A 22,308-nucleotide genomic window follows, 5' to 3' on the forward strand; every position below is an offset into this window, starting at 1 on the left:
GTGTTCTACTCGAGAACCCGAGCACTTTGGTGCTCGACCAACACTAGTTATAACATTATTCAGCATAGACAATAAGGCCCCTTTCACACGGGCGAGTATTCAGCGCGGATGCGATGTGTGAAGTGAACGCATTGCACCCGCACTGAATACCGACCCATTAATTTCTATGGGGCTGTGCACATGAGCGGTGATTTTCACGCATCACTTGTGCGTTGCGTGAAAATCGCAGCATGCTCTATATTCTGCGTTTTTCACGCAACGCAGGCCCTATAGAAGTGAATCGGGTTGCGCGAAAATCGCAAGCATCCGCAAGCAAGTGCAGATGCGGTGCGATTTTCACGCACGGTTGCTAGGAGACGATCGGGATGGAGACCCGATCATAATTATTTTCCCTTATAACATGGTTATAAGGAAAAATAATAGCATTCTGAATACAGAATGCAAAGTAAAACAGCGCTGGAGGGGTTAAAAAAATAAATAAAATTTAACTCACCTTGGCCCACTTGATCGCGGCCCGGCATCTCCTTCTGTCTCCTTTGTTGAATAGGACCTGTGGTGAGCATTAATTACAGGAACAGGACCTTTGATGACGTCACTCCGGTCATCACATGGTACGTCACATGATCTTTTACCATGGTGACGTACCATGTGATGACCGGAGTGACGTCATCAAAGGTCCTGTTCCTGTAATTAATGCTCACCACAGGTCCTATTCAACAAAGGAGACAGAAGGAGATGCCGGGCTACGTGATCAAGTGGACTAAGGTGAGTTTAAAAAAAAATTATATTTTTTTTAACCCCTCCAGCGCTAGTTTACTATGCATTCTGTATTCAGAATGCTATTATTTTCCCTTATAACTATGTTATAAGGGGAAATAATACAATCTTACAGAACACCGATCCCAAGCCCGAACTTCTGTGAAGAAGTTCGGGTTTGGGTACCAAACATGCGCGATTTTTCTCACGCGAGTGCAAAACGCATTACAATGTTTTGCACTCGCGCGGAAAAATTGCGGGTGTTCCCGCAACGCACCCGCACATTCTCCCGCAACGCCCGTGTGAACCCAGCCTAAGGGTATTATGTGTCTTTCACACGAATTAGGTCCGGATGTGTTCAGGGTGCGTTCAGTGAAACTCGCACCATTTTGCAAGAAAGTTCAATCAGTTTTGTCTGCAATTGCGTTCAGTTTTTTCCACGGGGGTGCAGTGCGTTTTAATGCGTTTTTCACGCACGCAATAAAAAAACTGAAGGTTTACAAACAACATCTCCTAGCAACCATCAGTGAAAAACGCATTGCATGCGCACTTGCTTGCGGATGCAATGCGTTTTTCACTGAAGCCCCATTAACTTCTATGGGGCCAGGGCTGCGTGAAAAACGCTGAATATAGAACATGCTACGTTTTTCACGCAACACAGAACTGATGCGTGAAAAAAATGCTCATGTACACAGACCCATTGAAATGAATGGGTCAAGAATCAGTGCGGGTGCTAGGCGTTCACGTCACACATTGCACCCGCGCGGAAAACTCGCTCATGTGAAAGGGGACTTACAAATTGCCCAGCTTGAAAAAAACATTTTCAGCTTTTTGTCCAGACGTACAGTTAAAAATGTTCCTTTTTTTCCTTATATCATGTAAGTCTACAATCAGAGAACCTGCCCTCTTAGGGGCAGCCTAGGGGCAGAGGCACAACTTCTCTAAATCTTTAATAGTCCATTCCAAGTATGTTATGTACAGTACATGGGGCCCAGAGGGCTTCATCAGGCACCAGGGTTTAGGTGCAGCTGCAACTTTTGTCCCTCTTAAAGGGTTTCTGTCACCAGAATTAACTGTATTAAACTGGCTGACATTAGCGATGTGCTAATGTCAGCAGACCCTAAGGCCCCTTTCACATGGGCGAGTATTCCGCGCGGATGTGATGTGTGAGTTGAACGCATTGCACCCGCACTGAATCCCGCCCCATTCATTTCTATGGGGCTGTTCACATGAGCGGTGATTTTCACGCATCACTTGTGCGTTGCGCGAAAATCGCAGCATGCTCTATTTTGTGCATTTTTCACAAAACGCAGGCTGCATAGAAGTGAATGGGGTTGCGTGAAAATTGCAAGCATCCGCACGCAAGTGCGGATGCGGTGCGATTTTCACACACGGTTGCTAGGAGACGATCGGCATGGAGACCCGATCATTATTATTTTCCCTTATAACATGGTTATAAGGGAAAATAATAGCATTCTGAATACAGAATGCATAGTACAATAGGGCTGGAGGGGTTACATTTTTTTTAAAAAGAATTTAACTCACCTTAATACACTTGATCGCGCAGCTGGCATCGCTTCTGTCTTCTTTCTTTGCTGTGTGCAGGAAAAGGACCTGTGGTGACGTCACTCCGGTCATCTCATGATCCATCACATGATCTTTTACCATGGTGATGGATCATGTGACAGACCATGTGATGACCGGAGTGACGTCACCACAGGTCCTGTTCCTGCACACAGCAAAGAAAGAAGACAGAAGAGATGCCGGCTGCGCGATCAAGTGGATTAAGGTGAGTTAAATTATTTTTTATTTATTTTTTAACCCCTCCAGCGCTATTTAACTATGCATTCTGTATTCAGAATGCTATTATTTCCCCTTATAACCATGTTATAAGGGAAAATAATACAATCTACAGAACACGATCCCAAGCCCGAACTTCTGTGGGTACCAAACATGTGCGATTTTTGTCACGCGAGTGCAAAACGCATTACAATGTTTTGCACTCGTGCGGAAAAATCGCGCATGTTCCCGCAACATACCCGCACCTTTTCCCGCAACGCCCGTCTGAAAGAGGCCGGTTACTGCACAATTTTAACTTTGATGATATGCAAATTAGCCTCTAGGAGCGGGGGGGGGGGAGGCGTTGCTCCTGTTCCTAGAGGCTAAAAATATGAGAGTTAGGGTCTGCTGACATTAGCACATCGCTAATGTCAGCCAGTTTAATAGGGTTAATTCTGGTGACAGAAACCCTTTAAAGTTATGCCTCTGCTTTGAAGGTCACTGAATTTGGCAAGGGGTTTCCAAATACATTTCAAAACACAACCAGATCTTATTAAACGCAAGGATTTTAGAATCACCTGCATTACCATTTCCATTCACCTGTACCTTCACTCCGAGAGCAAAAAAGATGAAACTGCTCTCACCTGCTCTTCATCTGCTATGAGCACGGAACAACCGCACTTGGATGCGGGTAAGTGGAAATCCAGTAGAAAGAAAGGTAATCCATCTCAATACGCAGACGGTGCAACGGTACTTTATTTCAGCGGTTAAAAATCAAACATCCAGTTAAACAAAATCCTCGTCTACCGGTTCCGGGCTGTTGTGATGTCTGCCCTTACTCATGACATACATGAGAGCTCTGAGAGCGTACCAGCAAAGGTATTATGTCAGTATTATGCCTGGTTTTCAGCCAACTGCAGCATTAAAGAAGCGTGACTTTTTGCTGTAAAGTGTATTCTTTGTTCTCGTATATTTAGGTTTTCTTTGTACTGGGTCTTTGTTTTGTGGACAGCCAAGAAGTTCACCATTTGGCTTGTTACACCTCATTGTGTTAACTAATGAATGGTTTATTTGATCATTTGTCGTTCATTGTCCGGAAGGTGGTCATGCTCATTCACCCTTACGTCAGTCAAGTGCTGTGGATTTATAGGTTATATATGCACCTAGCTGTACATTTATTTTTATTTATTATATTGAACTGAGTATTAAACATTCAAGTATTTTTTATTTATTACATTGGACTGAGTGGTAAATATTTGAATATTTTTATTTATTACATTGGACTGAGTGGTAAATATTTCAGTAGTGATATAAAGAGCTTTGATGATAGATCTTGGATGGACAACCAAGGGTGTAAAAAATAACCATGGGGCCCCACTCCACCAGGACCACTTTCAGCAGCAAGTTCAAAAAAGTTTATGAATGGTTTTGCTAATGCACACATTGATGTCACAGTACATAGATAATGAACACAGTAATGTCACTATACAGGGTTAACAAGCACAGTGATGTCACAATACAGAGATAATAAACAGAGTGATGTCACAATACAGGAATAATGAGCACTGTGATATTACAGTACTGAGACAATGAGCACAGTGATGTCACAGTACTGAGACAATGCGCACAGTGATGTCACAGTACAGGGATAATGCACACAGTGATGTCACAATACAAGGTTAACACGTACAATGATGTCACAGTACTGAGACAATAACCACAGTGATGTCACAGTACATAGATAATGAACACAGTGATGTCACAATACAGGGATAATGAGCACAGTGATGTCACAGTACGGGGATAATGCACACCATGATGTCACAGTACAGGAATAATAAATACTGATGTCACAGAGATAATCTAATCAGTTATGTTACAACACAGGAATTATACAAACAGCAAGGCAGGTGAAATGCACTCAGTCATGTCACTATGCATACAGGGTAACAGAGAAAGGTTCTGCAAAGGTACTGTATATGATGCTCTAAGGGTACTGTGCAGTTTTTCTTTTCACCGGAGATGTACTTTAATAGGTGCAGATTATCAAAAGATGAAAACAATGGCCATTTTGGGGTCCATAGGGAATGTTATCTTCCCACACAACTAATACTTTGGTCGCATTATGTACTGTAGCGGTAAACAAAAGATCAAGAGCTGACCGCTGCCTTTGATGTTTATCATCCAATGATTGGTTTCTAGACATCCTGGATTTCACAAGACTTGTTTCAATTACTTTTGCGTGGAACAACATGAGTGTGCCATTGTGTTATATTTCAAGAGTCCTTGCTGTACATATCAGTTAAGAGGCCAGAATGGAGTCATGCCACCCATCACATCATTTTTAAATATTACAATTCTGCACATGAAGTCTTTAGGAACTAGAGGTTTTAGTTTGTCTGAGGCACAGAAATGCCTTAATCTGGTTATTGTAATTCAAATGCCAACTTCAGGTACAGCAACTTGGCTCATCCTCAAAGTCTATAGATATATGGATGTAATTTCTTACATTACTATATATGTTTAATCAAATCATCATTACAAAGGTTCTGATCTTTCCCTCTGACTTTCTTTAATCACACAGTATATTAGAAAAGCAGATGCTGAAGAGCAATGTCCATCTCAGCTCCCCTAGGAAGAACTTTCTCTTGATGTTTGTGCTGATATCATAGGATACTTTGCTTCCAAAACTTTTGGAATTGTTGAAAAAAAAATTCTCTCATCTAGGGTCTTATTGAGTCTCACAAATATCCATTGGCCAAATAAGAACCTATGGAAGCAGAGCATGGGTTGTTATCTGGCACATTGTACATGTGAGCTTACAGACTGTAGGGTATTGCACTCAGGAAACCTGCAAATTGCAGAAAGGGTCATGGAGAACACTGCATGGTGCTATGAGAAGGATAAGGTAGGAGATGTAGAAGAAATGCCAGTGTTTATCAGTTGTTTTTTTGTAACACGTGAAGTTGCTGGAAAAGGTGTACATGGGTGTGGCATGACAAGTTAAAGGTTCAAGAGGCAACTAAACCATTGGTGTAAGAAGATGTTGGTACAGGCACAGTCATTTTATTGGACGAAAGGTGAACTGTAGCTTTTGCACTTACCCAGTAGTTGGCAGCCTGGGCTACATGGGCAAGGCACCTTCTGCAATATGTAGCACTATGTCTCTGTTCAGTAGACAGGAGCAAGTACTGCTGACCAGGACCTTACAAGGTAACGACTGCCAGTCAGCAACTTTTCTTCTTTAATGCTACTGTTTGGAGGGGCTGTAAAAAAAAGTTTTAAAAAAACAATCCGGTGTCTGGAAAATCATAACTTTTTTTGGTTGGAAACCAAGGTATATGACTTAATTGTAAGGCAAGACAAGCATCAAACAAGACGGCGAGAATAAGGCTAGAAGTCATTGACAAATAGCAGCCAATAACATGCAAGTCAACAACTATATAGATTTCATCCATAAGTGGTTGTCAGCAGGGTGGTCAGGCAGAATTCCATGTAGTTGGCGGTCCTGGTAAACAATGTATGGGGGTCACATAAAGGAAAAGCCTGCCAGAAGGGGGATCTAAATACAACTCAGGATAACTAGACTATAAGTGATCAGAAAACACAAGAAATAAAGTTGGAGAGCTACAACAGAGAGGTGGAAAGGAACAGCAGCCAGCGTACACTAGGCCCACTCTAGTCAAGAATCTCTATACTATCAGAGGCACAGTAAAAGATATATATGCCCTTTCCCATCAGAGTTGTTTAGTGGCCCCTTATGTGCTAAATTTTCGCAGACAATATTGCTGTGCATAAATCAAACCACAGAACCTCAGATGAAAGGAAGAAGGGCTAGAGCACAGTAAAGGAAGTTATTATAGCACACCCACTGAATAGCTTGCTGGTTAAGAATTTTAATGCCTTTACTGTTTGTGGTAGATAAAGTTTTAGTTTTTAACTACAATTAACAATTTGTTGTTTGTGTGTCCTTGTTTTTGTTTGTTAACGTGGCCGGGCCACCTGCAAAACCCGAACCATTCAACAGTTCTGTAGAGTAGATAGCATTTACCTCAATAATGGTAGTTTCTTTCCGTTTCTTTCTAACCCTAAATTCAGATGACGGATCCAGACCTACGCCTACCATGGAGACGCGGCCTGTATTTGAAGGAGACGGTAAGGAATAATTTCTTGATTAATACTACACTCCTAATAATGATCTGATGAATCCTACCTGTTCCATCTTTTGGCATATTTATGGTTATTTACATAGCATTACACTGCCACTCACTGGCGATCACCGAGCCAGACCTTTCCTGGCTGCACATGAAGGCAAGGCCCTGCAATTAGCATTGAGTGGCATGTGAATCCTGCTGCCAGGGATGCATCACGTATGGACAGTCTAAAACAAAGATATTTGGCCATTATCAGGCATGTGTCAAATCAAAATAATGTCACCAAACTTCACATGTATTTTGCATGCAAGCCTTATAGCTATTCAACTGTCTCCTTCCTGGGAGCTGTGATCAACACCTGTTTCTTGTTTCATTTTCTTCACTACTTGATGGTTTCCAAAAGTGACAATGACCTACAGGTCAGCAATTTCCTGTTCTCAACACATGGGCAGGTTCATTTTTGGACTCAGGAAATAACCTCCATCCTGGTCAGGTTATATTTGGTGATATACAATGCAGGCCATATGTCATTGCATGCAATACAGGCTGATTCAAGTGGTATTATAATGCCGTTAAAATGTGTACAAGATAATACATCATACCCAATGCTGGGGTTTGAGTCCGTTTAGTTGGAATACTAAGCATTTGATATTTTTAAGTTAGCTAAAGAAATATGTTTTTATTGCATTGGTTGAAATACATGTAGAAATTAAAAGTAACTTATTTTGAGCAAACAAATGTAATGAATAATAAACAGTAGTTCCCCAATATAGTACTAAAATTGGAATAACACCCTTTGAAAACATCCACTTTGGACAATCATGCTAGGACCCTCAGCGGTTCCTCATAAGGGGAATTCCCTTTGAGATAGAATTATGGTGGAAAAAAGTTTCAAAAGTTATCGCATATAATTTATAGCAAAAATGTGCGACTTTTTTATGATTTTATGCCGCTCTTGCCACTTTTCAAAAGTGGATGTGGCTAGCTATGTTAATTAGATGTACACCAGATTTGTCAACCGCAACTTGCAAATGTTGTACCCACTCCGACCCCAGCTTAAAAAAATATTGCCTGCTATTAATATTGTGTAATTCATTTATTAACTTTCATATAAATTTAGTAAAATTTTGGAAATGTTAATTATAAATATTTTTTTATGTTCTGTTAAGCAAAATCCCTTATTTATCAAAATCAGTGATAAGCAGGGAGTTCCAGTGGTGATAGATAATCAGTTCTCATCTCCCCTTTCTCTTGTACTATAATCGGAGATAAGCAGGGTGTTCTAGTGATGATAATGAGTTCTCACCTCTCCTGTGTTCTCTCCTGTCATACTATAATCAGTGATAAGCAGGGTGTTCTAGTGGTGATAGATAATCAGTTATCCCCTCTAATGTGTTCTGTCCTGCCCTTATACTATAATCAGTGATAAGCAGGGTGTTCTAGTGGTGATAGATAATCAGTTATCCCCTCTAATGTGTTCTGTCCTGCCCTTATACTATAATCAGTGATAAGCAGGGTGTTATAGTGGTGATAGATAATCATGTGTCCCCTCTCCTGTGTTCTCTCCTGTCCTTATACTATAATCAGTGATAAGCAGGGTGTTCTAGTGGTGATAATCAGTTCTCACCTGTCTTGTGTTCTCTCCTGTCCTTATACTATAATCAGTGATAAGCAGGGTGTTCTAGTGGTTCTAGTAGATAATCAGTCCTCACTCCCCCTGTCCTATATTTGAGGTATCTTCATGCTGCTCCAAGGCCCTTAGTTGCAATGCCTGACATTGTGCTGCACATGTTCAGTAGAAAGTTCACTACTGAGTATGCCTGCAGTCATCTCAGACCTGCTAGACAGAACAGGAAGACAGCATTAACCTTGCGATTTTCCATTTTTGCATTTTCATTTTTCACTTCCTGCATTCCCAGAGCCATAGCTTTTTTTTATTTTTCCATGTGCTCGCTACATGGTAACATTTACCTATTACCTTCATTTTTCAGGTCAGTACGATTACAATGATACCACACTTGTATAGTTTTTTTTGCATTTTAATACTGAAAAAAAAACCTTTTTTTATTTTCTTCACCCCGATCTCAGACTGGTAACGCTGTTACGGACTCGGGAGCGCACGGTTCCCATGTCTGCACCGCTCAGATGCCGTGGTCAAATTTGACCATGGCATTTGAAAGGTTAAACGTATGCGATCACCCTTATGGCTGATCTCATACATCCGCCCTGGGCCTCTGCTGTCGTCGTAGCTGCTGCTCATGGAAATGCAAACCCTAAGGTAAACCCAAGTGGAATCAGATGGGAAACGTCTGACCAAGGGCAATGTCTACATTGAGCTTTTATATTCTTCCCCTGCCACCCTTTTTTTCTCTAGTACAAAAAAAATATATACTAATAGGTGAAATTGGAATTTAGATTGTGAGCCCCATTCGAGAGCAGGACCAATGCGAGCAGTGACAATCTCTGTACAGCTCTGTGGAATATGGGGGCAATATATAAATGTACAAGATAGGCAATATACTGTATAATACATACCCATTAATCATGATGTTATGGTATATCCTAGTTATATGCTATAACATGTAATCTGAATTACCCTTTAAATCACATTTTTATTTCATAGTTCTTCCTCATCAACATAAAAAAAAAAAGATTTTCACATGCCAAATATATCCATTGGTCCAAAAAAGGTCAAAGGGCAGACCAACTATAGAGTATGTGGATCTTATACTTGTATTCAGTTAATTGTTGCAATTGCCGCACACAGCTTGGTCTCATTCATCTTGATTGGAATGAGTTTTACATAAAGCTGCATTTGCTGTCACATCTTTGGAACAGTTCCAGAGTATTTCTAGACTATTTGCATCGGCCAGTATGAAAATGAATAAATATATTCACAGAGAAGTCTGTTGCTTCTAAGAAAGGGATTTGAGTGAACTAAAACAATGTTCACATATGGTGTATAGAGGTGGCTCCAAACCAAACGTTAGCATCTGGAACCTGAAAAAGTTACAGAATTGACTAATTAACCTTATTTAGAACTTCATGAGCCAGTCTGTGGTGGACATAGCGCTCCACATCTCTGCATAGATGTAACTGAACCAGTAGAAGATATAGTACCACTGAATGAGGACCGCAGCACTGGTTCCATGGGTTTCCCTGGCTATCTGCTCAATTGATCTAGTAACAAGACCCTTCTGTGGATGTCATGGCTGTCATGGTCAGGTGGTAGTGGACCATGACACTTTTGCCGTGCATGCTTGTTGCTGGTGGCAACGCGTTGTTAGCATGATTTTATACTTCCCCTTTAAGGCTGGTGTTCCTTCCCATTTTGGTTTGTTTAGGGTTAAATAAGTGTGCAAGGTGGAGATGGGTATGGCCTCATGGCTCTTCTTATGTTGGAGATGTGAGAATGAGGTCAGTTGTTTGTATGCCTTTGTAGGAGAAGGAGCTTTGCTCCTCTCTGGATGTTTCACCTGTCCGTGAGGTCCTCCTTGTGGAACACCAAGGTCTTTAGGGATCTCTCCCAATGTTCTCCTCCTTGTTCCCTACCTTACCTGTTGTTATGTTTAGTGTAGGTTTGTTTTGCGGATTTGTTGTTATTTCTAGTTTGGTGTTCTAGTTCTGGTATGTTTGGTGTAATGCCCGGCATGGTTGCTAGACACCTCCTTGATTGTCTGTACCTCCGGTGAAGGGGTCTCAGGGGTTCCTCGGAGGGGGGACCACTAATTAGTGTGCAGCTCTGCTGGGGCTACCCTGCATCCTATCCGCATGGGGGTCCAGGCAGTTTGTGGTTTGCTGGATTCCGTGTTTGTGCTGTGTCCTGTGAGGTGAACGGGTTCCAGTACATCTGCATGGGGTCCAGTCATCGTGGTTGCAGTGGCAGGTAAGTGTGTGTTGTTTGGGGCTCTTACCTGCCGATCCAGTAGTTGTGCACTGTCTGTCTCTTCCCTGGCAGCTAGGCCAGTGAGATTCCTGTTCATCCGTGTCTGCGATAAACAGGTCATCTCATCCCCTTTCTCTATTTGAGGGACTATCAGGGCGACTCAGGGTCCTAGGTTTCCTGGGTATGAGCCATCCTACCATTCAGGTCCGCTCATACGGTGAGGAGTTAGGGCGAGGATTAGGGATGCAATAGGAGGTGACCAACTCCCTTATCCCAGCCTCAGGCCTAATTGCTTGTCCGTCTGCTTTACATTGTACCGTGACAGTGAAGCATGCAGTGTTGTACATACCCTTGCATGGGTAAAGGAGTTAAAACAAAAAACTTGCACCAAAAAATTGATATGTGTGACCTCCGACACGGAAGTCCAGATACATCATGTGGTCGGTTAATTTGGTTAACTGCAGTGGTGGATCTTGTTGCCTGAATCCCCTTTAAGAAATGAAGCAAGAGCATTTTGGATTTATGATGACATGCACCATCCAAAGTTAAGCACAGACTTGGCAAAAACAAAGCTGAAAACCGCCCGGTGTGCCCCTAGTTCCCCACCCGCTGCACAAGTAACACATGGCACAGAACTGATCCATTTTGGACCGCTTGTGAGAGCCCTGAACGGAACTCACAAACGGAAAGCCAAAACGCCAGTGTGAAATTAGCCTTAGAGGTAATATTTGCATACTTGCATACAGCTGCACAGTGGGCCCCTTAATGAATTTTACTGGTAGGCCCCTGGCACCATAGTTCGGCACTACCAAGACTGTTTCTAAATGTATCTGGTTATTATATTGTTGCATAAGGAAACAACTCATTTATTGCATGGGCTTATTATTTTGTAGACATCACAGCACCGACACTATGGATCAAGCACCTTGTTATCAAAGATGCAAAAATAAATGGTTCTAGCATGAGGCAATCAGGTATGAAGAATTTTATCACCCTTTGTTTAAATTAATATTTATTATTCTATAGTCAGGAGTCTAACAATTGTGAACCTATTGCTGTGATGAATGGTTACAGTGCCAATAGTGGTTGTCACTGAGCAGTCCAAAGACAATAGTATATTAATCAACAATTATGGATAATAAAGATGGATAATGGGACGTCAGTGTCTGCTATGTAGGTGGTGGATAGATAGATTGATAGCTATGAGATAGATAGATGTGAGATAGACATATCTAGGATGTTCATAACATTAGATAACAATTGTGTGTCTGATATAAATTGTCCAGTCTACAGGGTCTAACTATTACAGTTCTATATTTATCATCATATGACAAAAAGTTATGCACTGGTTATATAACCTCTAGATTTAAAAGGGGTTGTCCACATTTGTGCCTCCACGTGAAGCTCATATACACAGTCGAGTCACATTATGACCACTTTCTACTTTTCGATGTCAGCAGCACGTTAGCTCATGAAAGAAGTCCCGTGTGGTGAGGTATATAAGGTGTGCAATAGGCTGTCTGCACACGTAGCCCTCATTGTTGTCATGGATAAAAGAGGCAATTTCTCAGAGTTACAAAAGGGGATGATTATTCGTTTTTGGGCCAAGGGTGGCAGAAACTGCACGGTTTGTGAACTGTTTGTGTGCTGCTGTGGTGAAAGCGTATCATGAGTGGACAAATAGCAGCATTTTGAATAAACGACGTGGAAACTGTGAAGCACCACTTACCATTGATGTGTGAGGTGAACGTCAGCTACGAAGATGTGCGAGGGCAGAACGACACGCTATAGTGGAGCAGCTCACCGCAAAAACTGGACCTCCGCTAATTGGCCAAGGGTTGCCTTCTCCAATGAGTCACGTTTTCTGCTTCATCAAACAGATTGATGTTGGCGTGTCAGGTGAGAAACATCAGAGAGCAAACACCCTGAAACCATTGCTGGAAAAACACAAGCTGCTGATGGCAGCGTTATGGTCTGGGGAATGTTTTCCTGGCATCCTCTGGGTCCACTCATACATGTGGAAGGCACTCTCAACCAAGTTGGTTATGAATCCATCCTAGCAGATCACGTACAACAATACATGCTGATTGTCTTCCCTGGGGCAGATGGGATCTACCAGCACTAAAATGCAACGTTTCACACAGCTAGAAATGTCTGACATTGGTTGGAAGAGCATGACCAAGACTTTTAAGTACTACCCTGGACCCCTAATTCCCCAGACTTGGACCCAATTGAACATTTGTGGGATCATCTCTATGGATCCTCCCCCACTCACCGTCCAGCAGCTTGGGATGCACTGCAGTCAGCCTGGCTCCAGATACCTGTGACAACCTACCAGGACCTTATTAAGTCACTCCCTGCTCGTCTAGCTGCTGTCCGTGCTGCACATGGAGGTTACTCTGGATATTAACTGGGGGTCAGAATAATGTGACTGGACTGTTTAGTTCTGCTGTCTTCTTATTTACTGCAGTAGAATGGGCCTGTTTGCCCCGTTAGATCTGCACCCCCTATAAGCTATGCCAGTGTGTATGACCAGCTTACATTCATTAGCTGGTCATACACTGCCATAAAATGAATTAATAGTGTTATGGGTAGATTAAGCTAGCCCCCTAATATTGAGCGCATTAAGAAGTTTGATTTTACAGGTCTTAGCTACAGGAATGGAGAGCAGCAGGCTTAACTTCAGCTTTAAGAGACTGACAACTTCTAGGTCATAAATAATACTCCCCTAGAAAGCAGCTAATCTACTTTATGAAAAGGTGTAAAGTATACAAGATGGTAGGGGTAGTATTCTCCAAAAAAGAAAAAAATTCTACATCTAGCCATTGGCGCTAAAACTGTATGTGGTTATAAAAATAAATGAGGGTCTCTTGGCAGGGTTTGATAGATGACTGTGAAAGAATTTAGGTTTCCTCCGCTCTCCTCTTCTAGGAGAGTGAAAGAAGGAGAGAAAGAAAATAAATGACTTAAGTAATGTCACTGAACCCATCAGAGATACTAGGGGGATTAATTCAGGGAAATGCAGTAGAAACTGAACATACAGTCCTTGTATTTTGAGTTATTTCTGAGCTTTTTAGCATAATACCCATACATTCAGGGGAACATGACCATGAGCAGACATATTTGTATTGGATAATGGACTATTCTCTTTCATTCTAACTCTTTATTTATGACAGTTTTGCTGTTGCATGGACCGGTGGGATGAGATACCCATCCTCTATACCAGGGGTGCACACAGCTACATTTTGCAACCCCTATCCTGCTGGACAGAAACAAAGAAGGAGAAGGTCAGGTCCCCAGCTGTCAGTGCCCCGAGGAGAAGATAGAAGCAATTTACTACCGCTTCTGTCTTCTCCTTTCCTCGACGCATAGTGCTCAATGATAGCTATGGAATTAATAGAGGAAGCGGCTATAACGCTTCCTCTATTGGGACCCAGCAATCATGTGATTACCGGGTGATTTAGGCATAGCAGAGCCTGTGTAAAATGCCCCCACAGTGGGGCACCGTTGGATGCCCAAGTTACAGTGGAAACAGAGCAACAGTGTCAGTGTCCACCAGAAGCTTTGATGACTTCTTATATTAAAAAAATAAAAAAATAAGTAAAAAAATATAATAAGAATCAGAGAAAAATAAAAAAACACCCCAGCCAACCAAAACTATGGCCGTTATCGCCCCATTCACGTGAAACTATACATATTCTATATTAAAACGACTGACACAATATAGGGAGCCAATTTTAATAATTTATTTTAGTGTCAGTTTGAAAAAAAAAAAAAACTAAAATTTTTTATTCAGTTTTGCCTAAAGAAAAATACAAAATGAAAAATGCTAAAAAAAAAACTAATTTAAAGTCCAGTGTGTCACATAAGAAATAAAAAAGTTACAGCTGTGCGCTAAATCACGAAAAAGTGTCTGGTCAATAAAGGGGTTGTCTCACTTCAGCAAATAGCATTTATCATGTAGAGAAAGTTAATACAAGGCACTTACTAATGTATTGTGATCGTCCATATTACTTCCTTTGCTGGCTGGATTCATTTTTCCATCACATTATACGCTGCTCGTTTTCATAGTTACGACCACCCTGCAATCCAGCGTTGGTGGCTGTGCTTGCACACTGTAAGAAAAAAGCAGTAGTGGCCAGAACCATGTGCTCCCATGGTCCTGGCCACTAGAGAAGTCAGCACTTTTTCCTATAGTGTGCAAGTACGACCACCGCTGCTGGATTGCAGGGTGGTCGTAACTATGAAAACGAGCAGCGTATAATGTGATGGAAAAGTGAATCCAGACAGCAAAGGAGGCAATATGAATAATAACAATACATTAGTAAGTGCCGCCTTGTATTAACTTTCTCTACATAATAAATGCCACTTGCTAAAGTGAGACAACCCCTTTAAGGCATTTTCAGGCCTGGTTATTAAAGGGTTAACCAATGAGTGCCAGTAAAGGATAGTGCTTACTGGTTACTGCATGGCTCCTGTCACACAGATATAACATATCACTGAGGGACAAGAGGTAGTAATAACCAATGAGCGCTAGTAAGCAAAAATGTTTATTAGTTACTGCATGGCGCCCATCACACAAATTTTATAACGGGGGCAGGTATCGGTAATCTCCATTGAGTGCCGTCCACTATCCCAGATCTACACAAATAAATACTCTGCTTGCTAGATTTTACAGCATCCAGGTAACAAAAGGTTTCTATATAGACAGTGGGCCAGATTTATGATTAGCTCAGGTCAGAATAATGGAGTGAAAAAGTCCCCAAAAAAGTCCCAAACGCTAAAACTGCACACAAATTTGCGACTTTTTTCTGCTCTGCACTATGCTCGCCAGTTTTCTGAAAGTGGGTTTGTTTTCTTATGTAAATGAATCTATAGACAGATTTACTATTGGGACTATTTAAAAAGTCTCAAAAAAGTCTCAAAAAAGTCGCAATTTCACTCCAGTGAGGACCATGCTTATCTTATGAGACTTTTTAATAGAACATGCGACTTTTTCATAAAAACGTGTGACTTTTTCATAAAAACTTGCGACTTTTGTAAAGCTGCTTACTGACGGATAAACTGCTACCGTCAAACCACATTTATTACAGTCTTAAAGGGCCGATCATAAATCTGACTTGGCTAAAACTGACTTTAGCCATATGTGAAAGTGGAGTGAGCTGTCAGAGTAATGATAAATCTGGCCCAGTGAGTCTTATGATCCTAAATCCCCATTCACATCAATATTCCCATCTGAGCTGGCTTACATTGTGGCAGCCATAGTCATGTGTTTGTGCACACTGATGTGAATGGTGCTTTCGATGTTTGTTGGAGCCACACAACTGAGCACAGTTAAAGGGGTTATCCTCTGAATAGCATTTTTCAACTATCCAAAAGAAAAGGTGGTAAAAGCCTACTTTACTTGTTTTTGTAATTTTTTATTTTTTATTTTAATTGCTTGATAAATTAGATGCACATCAGTTAATCCACTTTTAAGCCAATATTTTAGCGTTTCATGTCGTGTTAAAAAATGTGCCCCAAGGACTCTGACTACTCTGCAACTTTGGTCTCACGACAGCCAGTAGCATGCAAGTCCTGCAACCACAAAATGTACGCAATTTGTCTGTACCTTGCTGATGCGTGATTATAGGGGTGCATTCACACGGCCATATGTATTTCGCAGTCCACAAGATGCACACGCACTTTAACCCCTTCAGGAACCTGCCATTTTTCACCTTAAGGACCAGGCCATTTTTTGCAAATCTGACATGTGTCACTTTATGTGGTGATAAATTATCTGAGCCATTCTGGGACTGTTTTCTCATCACATATTGTACTTCATGACAGTGGTAAATTTGAGTCATAATATTTTTTCAAAATTTTAATTTCTCTGCTTTTAAAACAGATAGTGATACCGCCTAAAATAGACATTACTTTACATTTAGAAAAAATATTTGTAAACTGGGATTATTTAAAACGTAACCTTTACTAGGTCATTTAAAAAATTAAGTCACACTAGGTGAGAGACGACAAAGACAACAATAAATTCCTCCGCTGCATCAATTCATATTCATATTCCGTTAAGAACTAATAAAAAGAAAAGATGGGTGGATCTCACCTCGTCTGGGCGGGGTCCAACTGGGAAGGATGGTCCTGGCGATGGTTTAGCCGTGGACCAATGTGACCAGGTGCTGTTGTGGTATTGGCACAGTATATATCCTGGAAGGCCCTATTGTGGCTTTCCTGCCTGCCTAGGGGGATAGGGACTCAAGCCTGCCTACCACAATGGAGCACCCGCCCCGACAGGGGCGACCCCACACCGAGCCTTTCCCTCAGTATGGGTCTGTATACCTAATAAGCCCTAATTATAACGCCCTACATGCCATGTTTCTGTCACTTCTGGACATCATCAGGGGACTCCGTATGTATATTCAAGGGCAACTACAAATAAAAGTTATAAACAGACACTCAATACAGGTCACCAATTAATGAGCACCGCATACAAAGTGGCTAGTTAACAGCCACAATTTACTTACTCAGAATCAAGGTGAGTTTGAAATAGCATTATAATAGCATTATAATATGATCATGCTCAGGTTTTCTGGCCTAAGAATCGGTCAGTGTTTGAAAGGGGAGGAGCTTATACACGGTGGTAATGCCAAATAATATCTGTAATGCGATTGTGCATTGATAAAAATGACAGGCAAGGTATCAAGTGCCTGCTACGGAGGCCAAGTGTCATGAGCCTAGCAGTTGCTACGCAACAGCAACGCTCTGACTTGGGCTCCGACCTCACTTCCGGTTTAGCCGCATCATGTGACGCTGACTTCCGGTCCGGTGGAACGCACGCGAGCGGCGTGCGTTCCACGTTGAAATACATGCGTTCCACGATACCTGGACAGGTGAGTCAACTGATCACGGGGGGCGTACACGCAGCGGAGGTAGAGGTATAAGAGGAGGCGGCTAATGACCATTCAATGCTCACCCAAACTACTGTTATGTTGGGTGAGACATGGACTGACAAGGGACACTTCCCCTGCATCAGTGAGGACAAGAGCTATCCTTTTCCTTCTCCAAAGAATACGAGGCCAAACTCACCTTGATTCTGAGTAAGTAAATTGTGGCTGTTAACTAGCCACTTTGTATGCGGTGCTCTTAAATTGGTGACCTGTATTGAGTGTCTGTTTATAACTTTTATTTGTAGTTGCCCTTGAATATACATACGGAGTCCCCTGATGATGTCCAGAAGTGACAGAAACATGGCATGTAGGGCGTTATAATTAGGGCTTATTAGGTATACAGACCCATACTGAGGGAAAGGCTCGGTGTGGGGTCGCCCCTGTCGGGGCGGGTGCTCCATTGTGGTAGGCAGGCTTGAGTCCCTATCCCCCTAGGCAGGCAGGAAAGCCACAATAGGGCCTTCCAGGATATATACTGTGCCAATACCACAACAGCACCTGGTCACATTGGTCCGCGGCTAAACCATCGCCAGGACCATCCTTCCCAGTTGGACCCCGCCCAGACGAGGTGAGATCCACCCATCTTTTCTTTTTATTAGTTCTTAACGGAATATGAATATGAATTGATGCAGCGGAGGAATTTATTGTTGTCTTTGTCGTCTCTCACCTAGTGTGACTTAATTTTTTAAATGACCTAGTAAAGGTTACGTTTTAAATAATCCCAGTTTACAAATATTTTTTCTGCATGATTTGGGTGTAACTTTATACCACGTATAACTAACACTAAGAGTGGTATACACAATTTGTTTTATTCTAATTGGTACATATATCAGATATGGCAGGATTTCTGAGTACAGGCTTTGACTCTGATAGCTGGCTGACTGAGGCCAAGGAAGTTTTCTCTGATAGAGTATTCTGCCAGAGGAAATATATTCCATCATATGGTGCCGCATTTAAAGAACTTGAAAAAGTATATAAGGAACAGATAGTCTCGTGGTGGGAGGTACAAAGCCTTGAACACTATCTAGAAAATAATATTGTTCCACGTGGTTTGCGCATTAATCTGACACCCGCGACTCGATGCAGAAATGCTTCACTAATGAGCAAATGGGAATCTGAGGCTACTAGTAGCTCATTAAGGTTCATGAGACTCCTTATTGATCAGGAGCGACAGACTCTGACAGGACTTGAGAGTAAATTACGAGAACAGATAGTCATTACACAAACCTTTGCACAGGAAACGGATTTTGGGACAAAGGAGAAACAACTCCAGACCTCTCTAGACAAGTTCCAGTACCATCTTAAGGAACGTAAACATAAACAGTTTACTCGAGATCTAGCTGATTTTAAAGAAAATAAAGTATACGTTCAAACAGTTGAAAGGAGGAGAGTAACTGAAAGAGACACCGATATCTCATCAACTGAGACGGATCTGTCAGGATCAGAAAAAGACCATTATACAGGCAATCGGAAAAATTTAACTAAAGGTCGTGGGCGTGGTAGGAAAAATAACCGGGGGGGTTACTACAATAAGGTAGGACAAGGTTTTTTAGACCAGAGCTCAACATACCCCCTACGCAATCGGGCACCACAACAACAACAACCCCAGGCAGTAACAACAGTGCCGGCCCAAAAATAATTAATTTATCCGATTACACCTTAACAAATACTGAGACCAAGGTTCTGGAGAAGGGTCTCTCCTTTGTCCCAACACCCAAATATAACCCATTTAAAACTATCATAGATTTGCATCTATTCGCGCGCAAACTGCGCTGGTATAAGCTTTACTGTAACATCGAAAAGAAACAGTGCATAGAAATGGGTGTTCCCCGAGACATGATATCCGATGTCAAATTGTTGGAAAGTCTGTCGGCAGCTGATGAACCAGCTTTGGGTGAGGGCCCTTTCACACCTTTTAAAAATAAGAGTAGAAGGACTCCGCCTATAGGCGAGACGAACTGCGTGGACGTTTTCCTTAAACTTGTTACTAAAGATCTTGAGACCACACATATGTATTCAGCACCTCAGAATTGTACTCAGGATGAACTGTGTGCTCTTGATGTGATGACTTGTCTAAAAATAAGGGCATTGTCATCAAGCCATCGGATAAAGGTGGGAACACAGTCATCCTGAGTACAAAGGTTTATGAGGAAATCTGTGAGACTCTACTAGCCCCACGGGACTGTTATGAAATTCTACCAGGTGATCCAACTCCTGTGTATAAAAAAGAGTTAAAAAATATACTAGACAGGGCAAAATATGCCAAACTTATCAGTCAAGAAGAATATGAATTTATGTATCCAGCACACCCCCAAATTGCCACTTTTTACAGTCTTCCCAAAGTGCATAAAGGCTATAAGCCTTTAAAAGGGCGCCCGATCGTATCAGGCATTGATAGCCTGAGCCAAAACCTAGGCATATATATAGATAAGATTCTGACACCATTCGTTCTCTCACTGTCATCCCATGTAAAAGACACTGGGGACCTCCTACGACAGTTGGAGGGCATACAGCTGGATGAGGGCTGCATTTTGGGTAGTGTGGATGTCGAAGCATTATACTCATCCATCCCACACAAGTGGGGCCTTCATGCTGTATCATATTTTTTATCATCTAGGGGGAGACACTTTCAGGCACATAGCGCCTTTGTATTAGAACTACTTGAATTCTCATTGGGGAGAAATTACTTTCTCTTCAATGGACGTTTCTTCCACCAGCTCAGGGGCACCGCGATGGGGAGCCCATGTGCCCCATCGTATGCTAATTTGTTCCTGGGCTGGTGGGAGAATACTATTGTATTCAGGGATGAATGCGCGATCGAGCTGCAGCACGTCCAAAAATGGGCTCGCTTTATTGATGATGTTTTTGTCATCTGGAAGGGAAGCATGGAGACCTTCTCGGCATGGGTTCGACAACTAAATCAGAACGAGATTGGCCTCCATTTTACATCTGAATGTGACCCATCTAAACTTCCTTTCCTTGACATCACAATAAATCTAAACCATCAGGGATGCCTGGAAACATCAATATACCGTAAGCCTACTTCGACCAATTCCCTCCTGAGGTGGGAAAGTAGCCATCCATACCCCCTCAGGAAGGGAATACCAAGAGGTCAGTACCTGCGTCTTAGACGAAATTGCTCTAAGCGCTCGGATTTCGTGAGACAGGCGGGCGATTTAAAAACCCGCTTTTTGGACCGCGGCTATCCAGTGGGTGTGCTTACACCAGCTTACCAGACCGCCCTGAACAAGGACAGAGTGTCTCTCCTGACGCCAAGAACAGATGCCCCTGCAAACAATAGCCCCAGTGATGACAGAGAGATCCGTCTTATTAGTACCTTTAATGGTTGTTCCTCAGGTATCAGAGATATCATCTCAAAACATTGGCATGTGCTCTTAATGGATCCTGATGTTCGCGGGGCCATAAAGGGGTACCCCAGCATCACTTACAGACGGGGCAGAAGCATCCGCGATATGCTGGTACACAGCCATTATACATCAGGGCCCAAGCCTAAGACTTGGCTGGAAAGAGGCATCAGTGGAAACCACAAATGTGGTAGATGCGTGGCGTGCCCCTTTATGGTCAAAGCGAAGTCATTCAGGAGTAACAACACAAATAAAGTCTATACAATTACGGACTTTATTAACTGCAGAAGCACAGGTCTGGTGTACAAAATTACATGCGAATGTGGCGAAGAGTATGGTGGGAAGACTGGTAGGGAGTTCAGGAGGAGAATAGGAGAACATTTGAGCGATATAAGAAACGAAAAAGACACATCGGTGGCACGTCACGTTAACACCAAACATGGAGGGAGACCGGACTGTCTATCCTTCTCTGGAATTGAAAAAATTAAACCTGGCACCAGAGGAGGTGATTTTGATAGAAGGATCCTGCAATGCGAGGCTAAATGGATCTTCTATCTCAAAACAGTCCATCCATTTGGGTTAAACGAACAGCAAAACTTTTGCTGTTTTTTGTGACGCACATTTAAAGCTCAACAATTATGGAGGGATATTTGCCGTGCCCCTCCTCTCATGGTATGTGCCCAATTTATGGACGCATGGGATGGGATGATGGACAAGAATGTAAATAACAGAGAGGGAATCCGCCAACCGCGGCTTCCATTCCCCTCTTCTATCCCTCCGCCCCTCCCCTATAAGTGTTCAGGATGATCCTCAGACTAGACGCTGTCCCATCTGAGCATATGGGTTATGATGGTGGATACATTCCACTGTGTTTACATATAGTGCAATTGATAAGGAGTGGGCTTTCTTTGACTGAATTATGATCTCCAGTTATAATGCTGTTACCTTTTAAACCATGAGCGCAAAGGACGCGATGGTGGAATCACCTAAAAAATAGCATTATAATATGATCATGCTCAGGTTTTCTGGCCTAAGAATCGGTCAGTGTTTGAAAGGGGAGGAGCTTATACACGGTGGTAATGCCAAATAATATCTGTAATGCGATTGTGCATTGATGAAAATGACAGGCAAGGTATCAAGTGCCTGCTACGGAGGCCAAGTGTCATGAGCCTAGCAGTTGCTACGCAACAGCAACGCTCTGACTTGGGCTCCGACCTCACTTCCGGTTTAGCCGCATCATGTGACGCTGACTTCCGGTCCGGTGGAACGCACGCGAGCGGCGTGCGTTCCACGTTAAAATACATGCGTTCCACGATACCTGGACAGGTGAGTCAACTGATCACGGGGGGCGTACACGCAGCGGAGGTAGAGGTATAAGAGGAGGCGGCTAATGACCATTCAATGCTCACCCAAACTACTGTTATGTT

General features: G+C 42.4%; 1 protein-coding gene across 3 annotated transcripts in view; it reads left to right on the plus strand.

Moving 5' to 3' along the window:
• Positions 1-22,308, plus strand: part of SMOC1 (SPARC related modular calcium binding 1) — a 190,359-nt gene that overhangs the window by 127,874 nt on the left and 40,177 nt on the right. For 2 of the 3 annotated variants that reach the window (XM_040412227.1, XM_040412228.1), the window contains exons 6-7: positions 6,601-6,690; positions 11,469-11,549. In XM_040412227.1, coding sequence (XP_040268161.1) covers positions 6,601-6,690; positions 11,469-11,549 — 171 coding nt within the window. The remainder of the gene's footprint in view (positions 1-6,600; positions 6,691-11,468; positions 11,550-22,308) is intronic. The other variant, XM_040412229.1, reaches the window with a different exon arrangement.

This window comes from Bufo bufo, chromosome 11 (assembly GCF_905171765.1).
Source record: "Bufo bufo chromosome 11, aBufBuf1.1, whole genome shotgun sequence".
Lineage (NCBI taxonomy): Eukaryota > Metazoa > Chordata > Amphibia > Anura > Bufonidae > Bufo > Bufo bufo.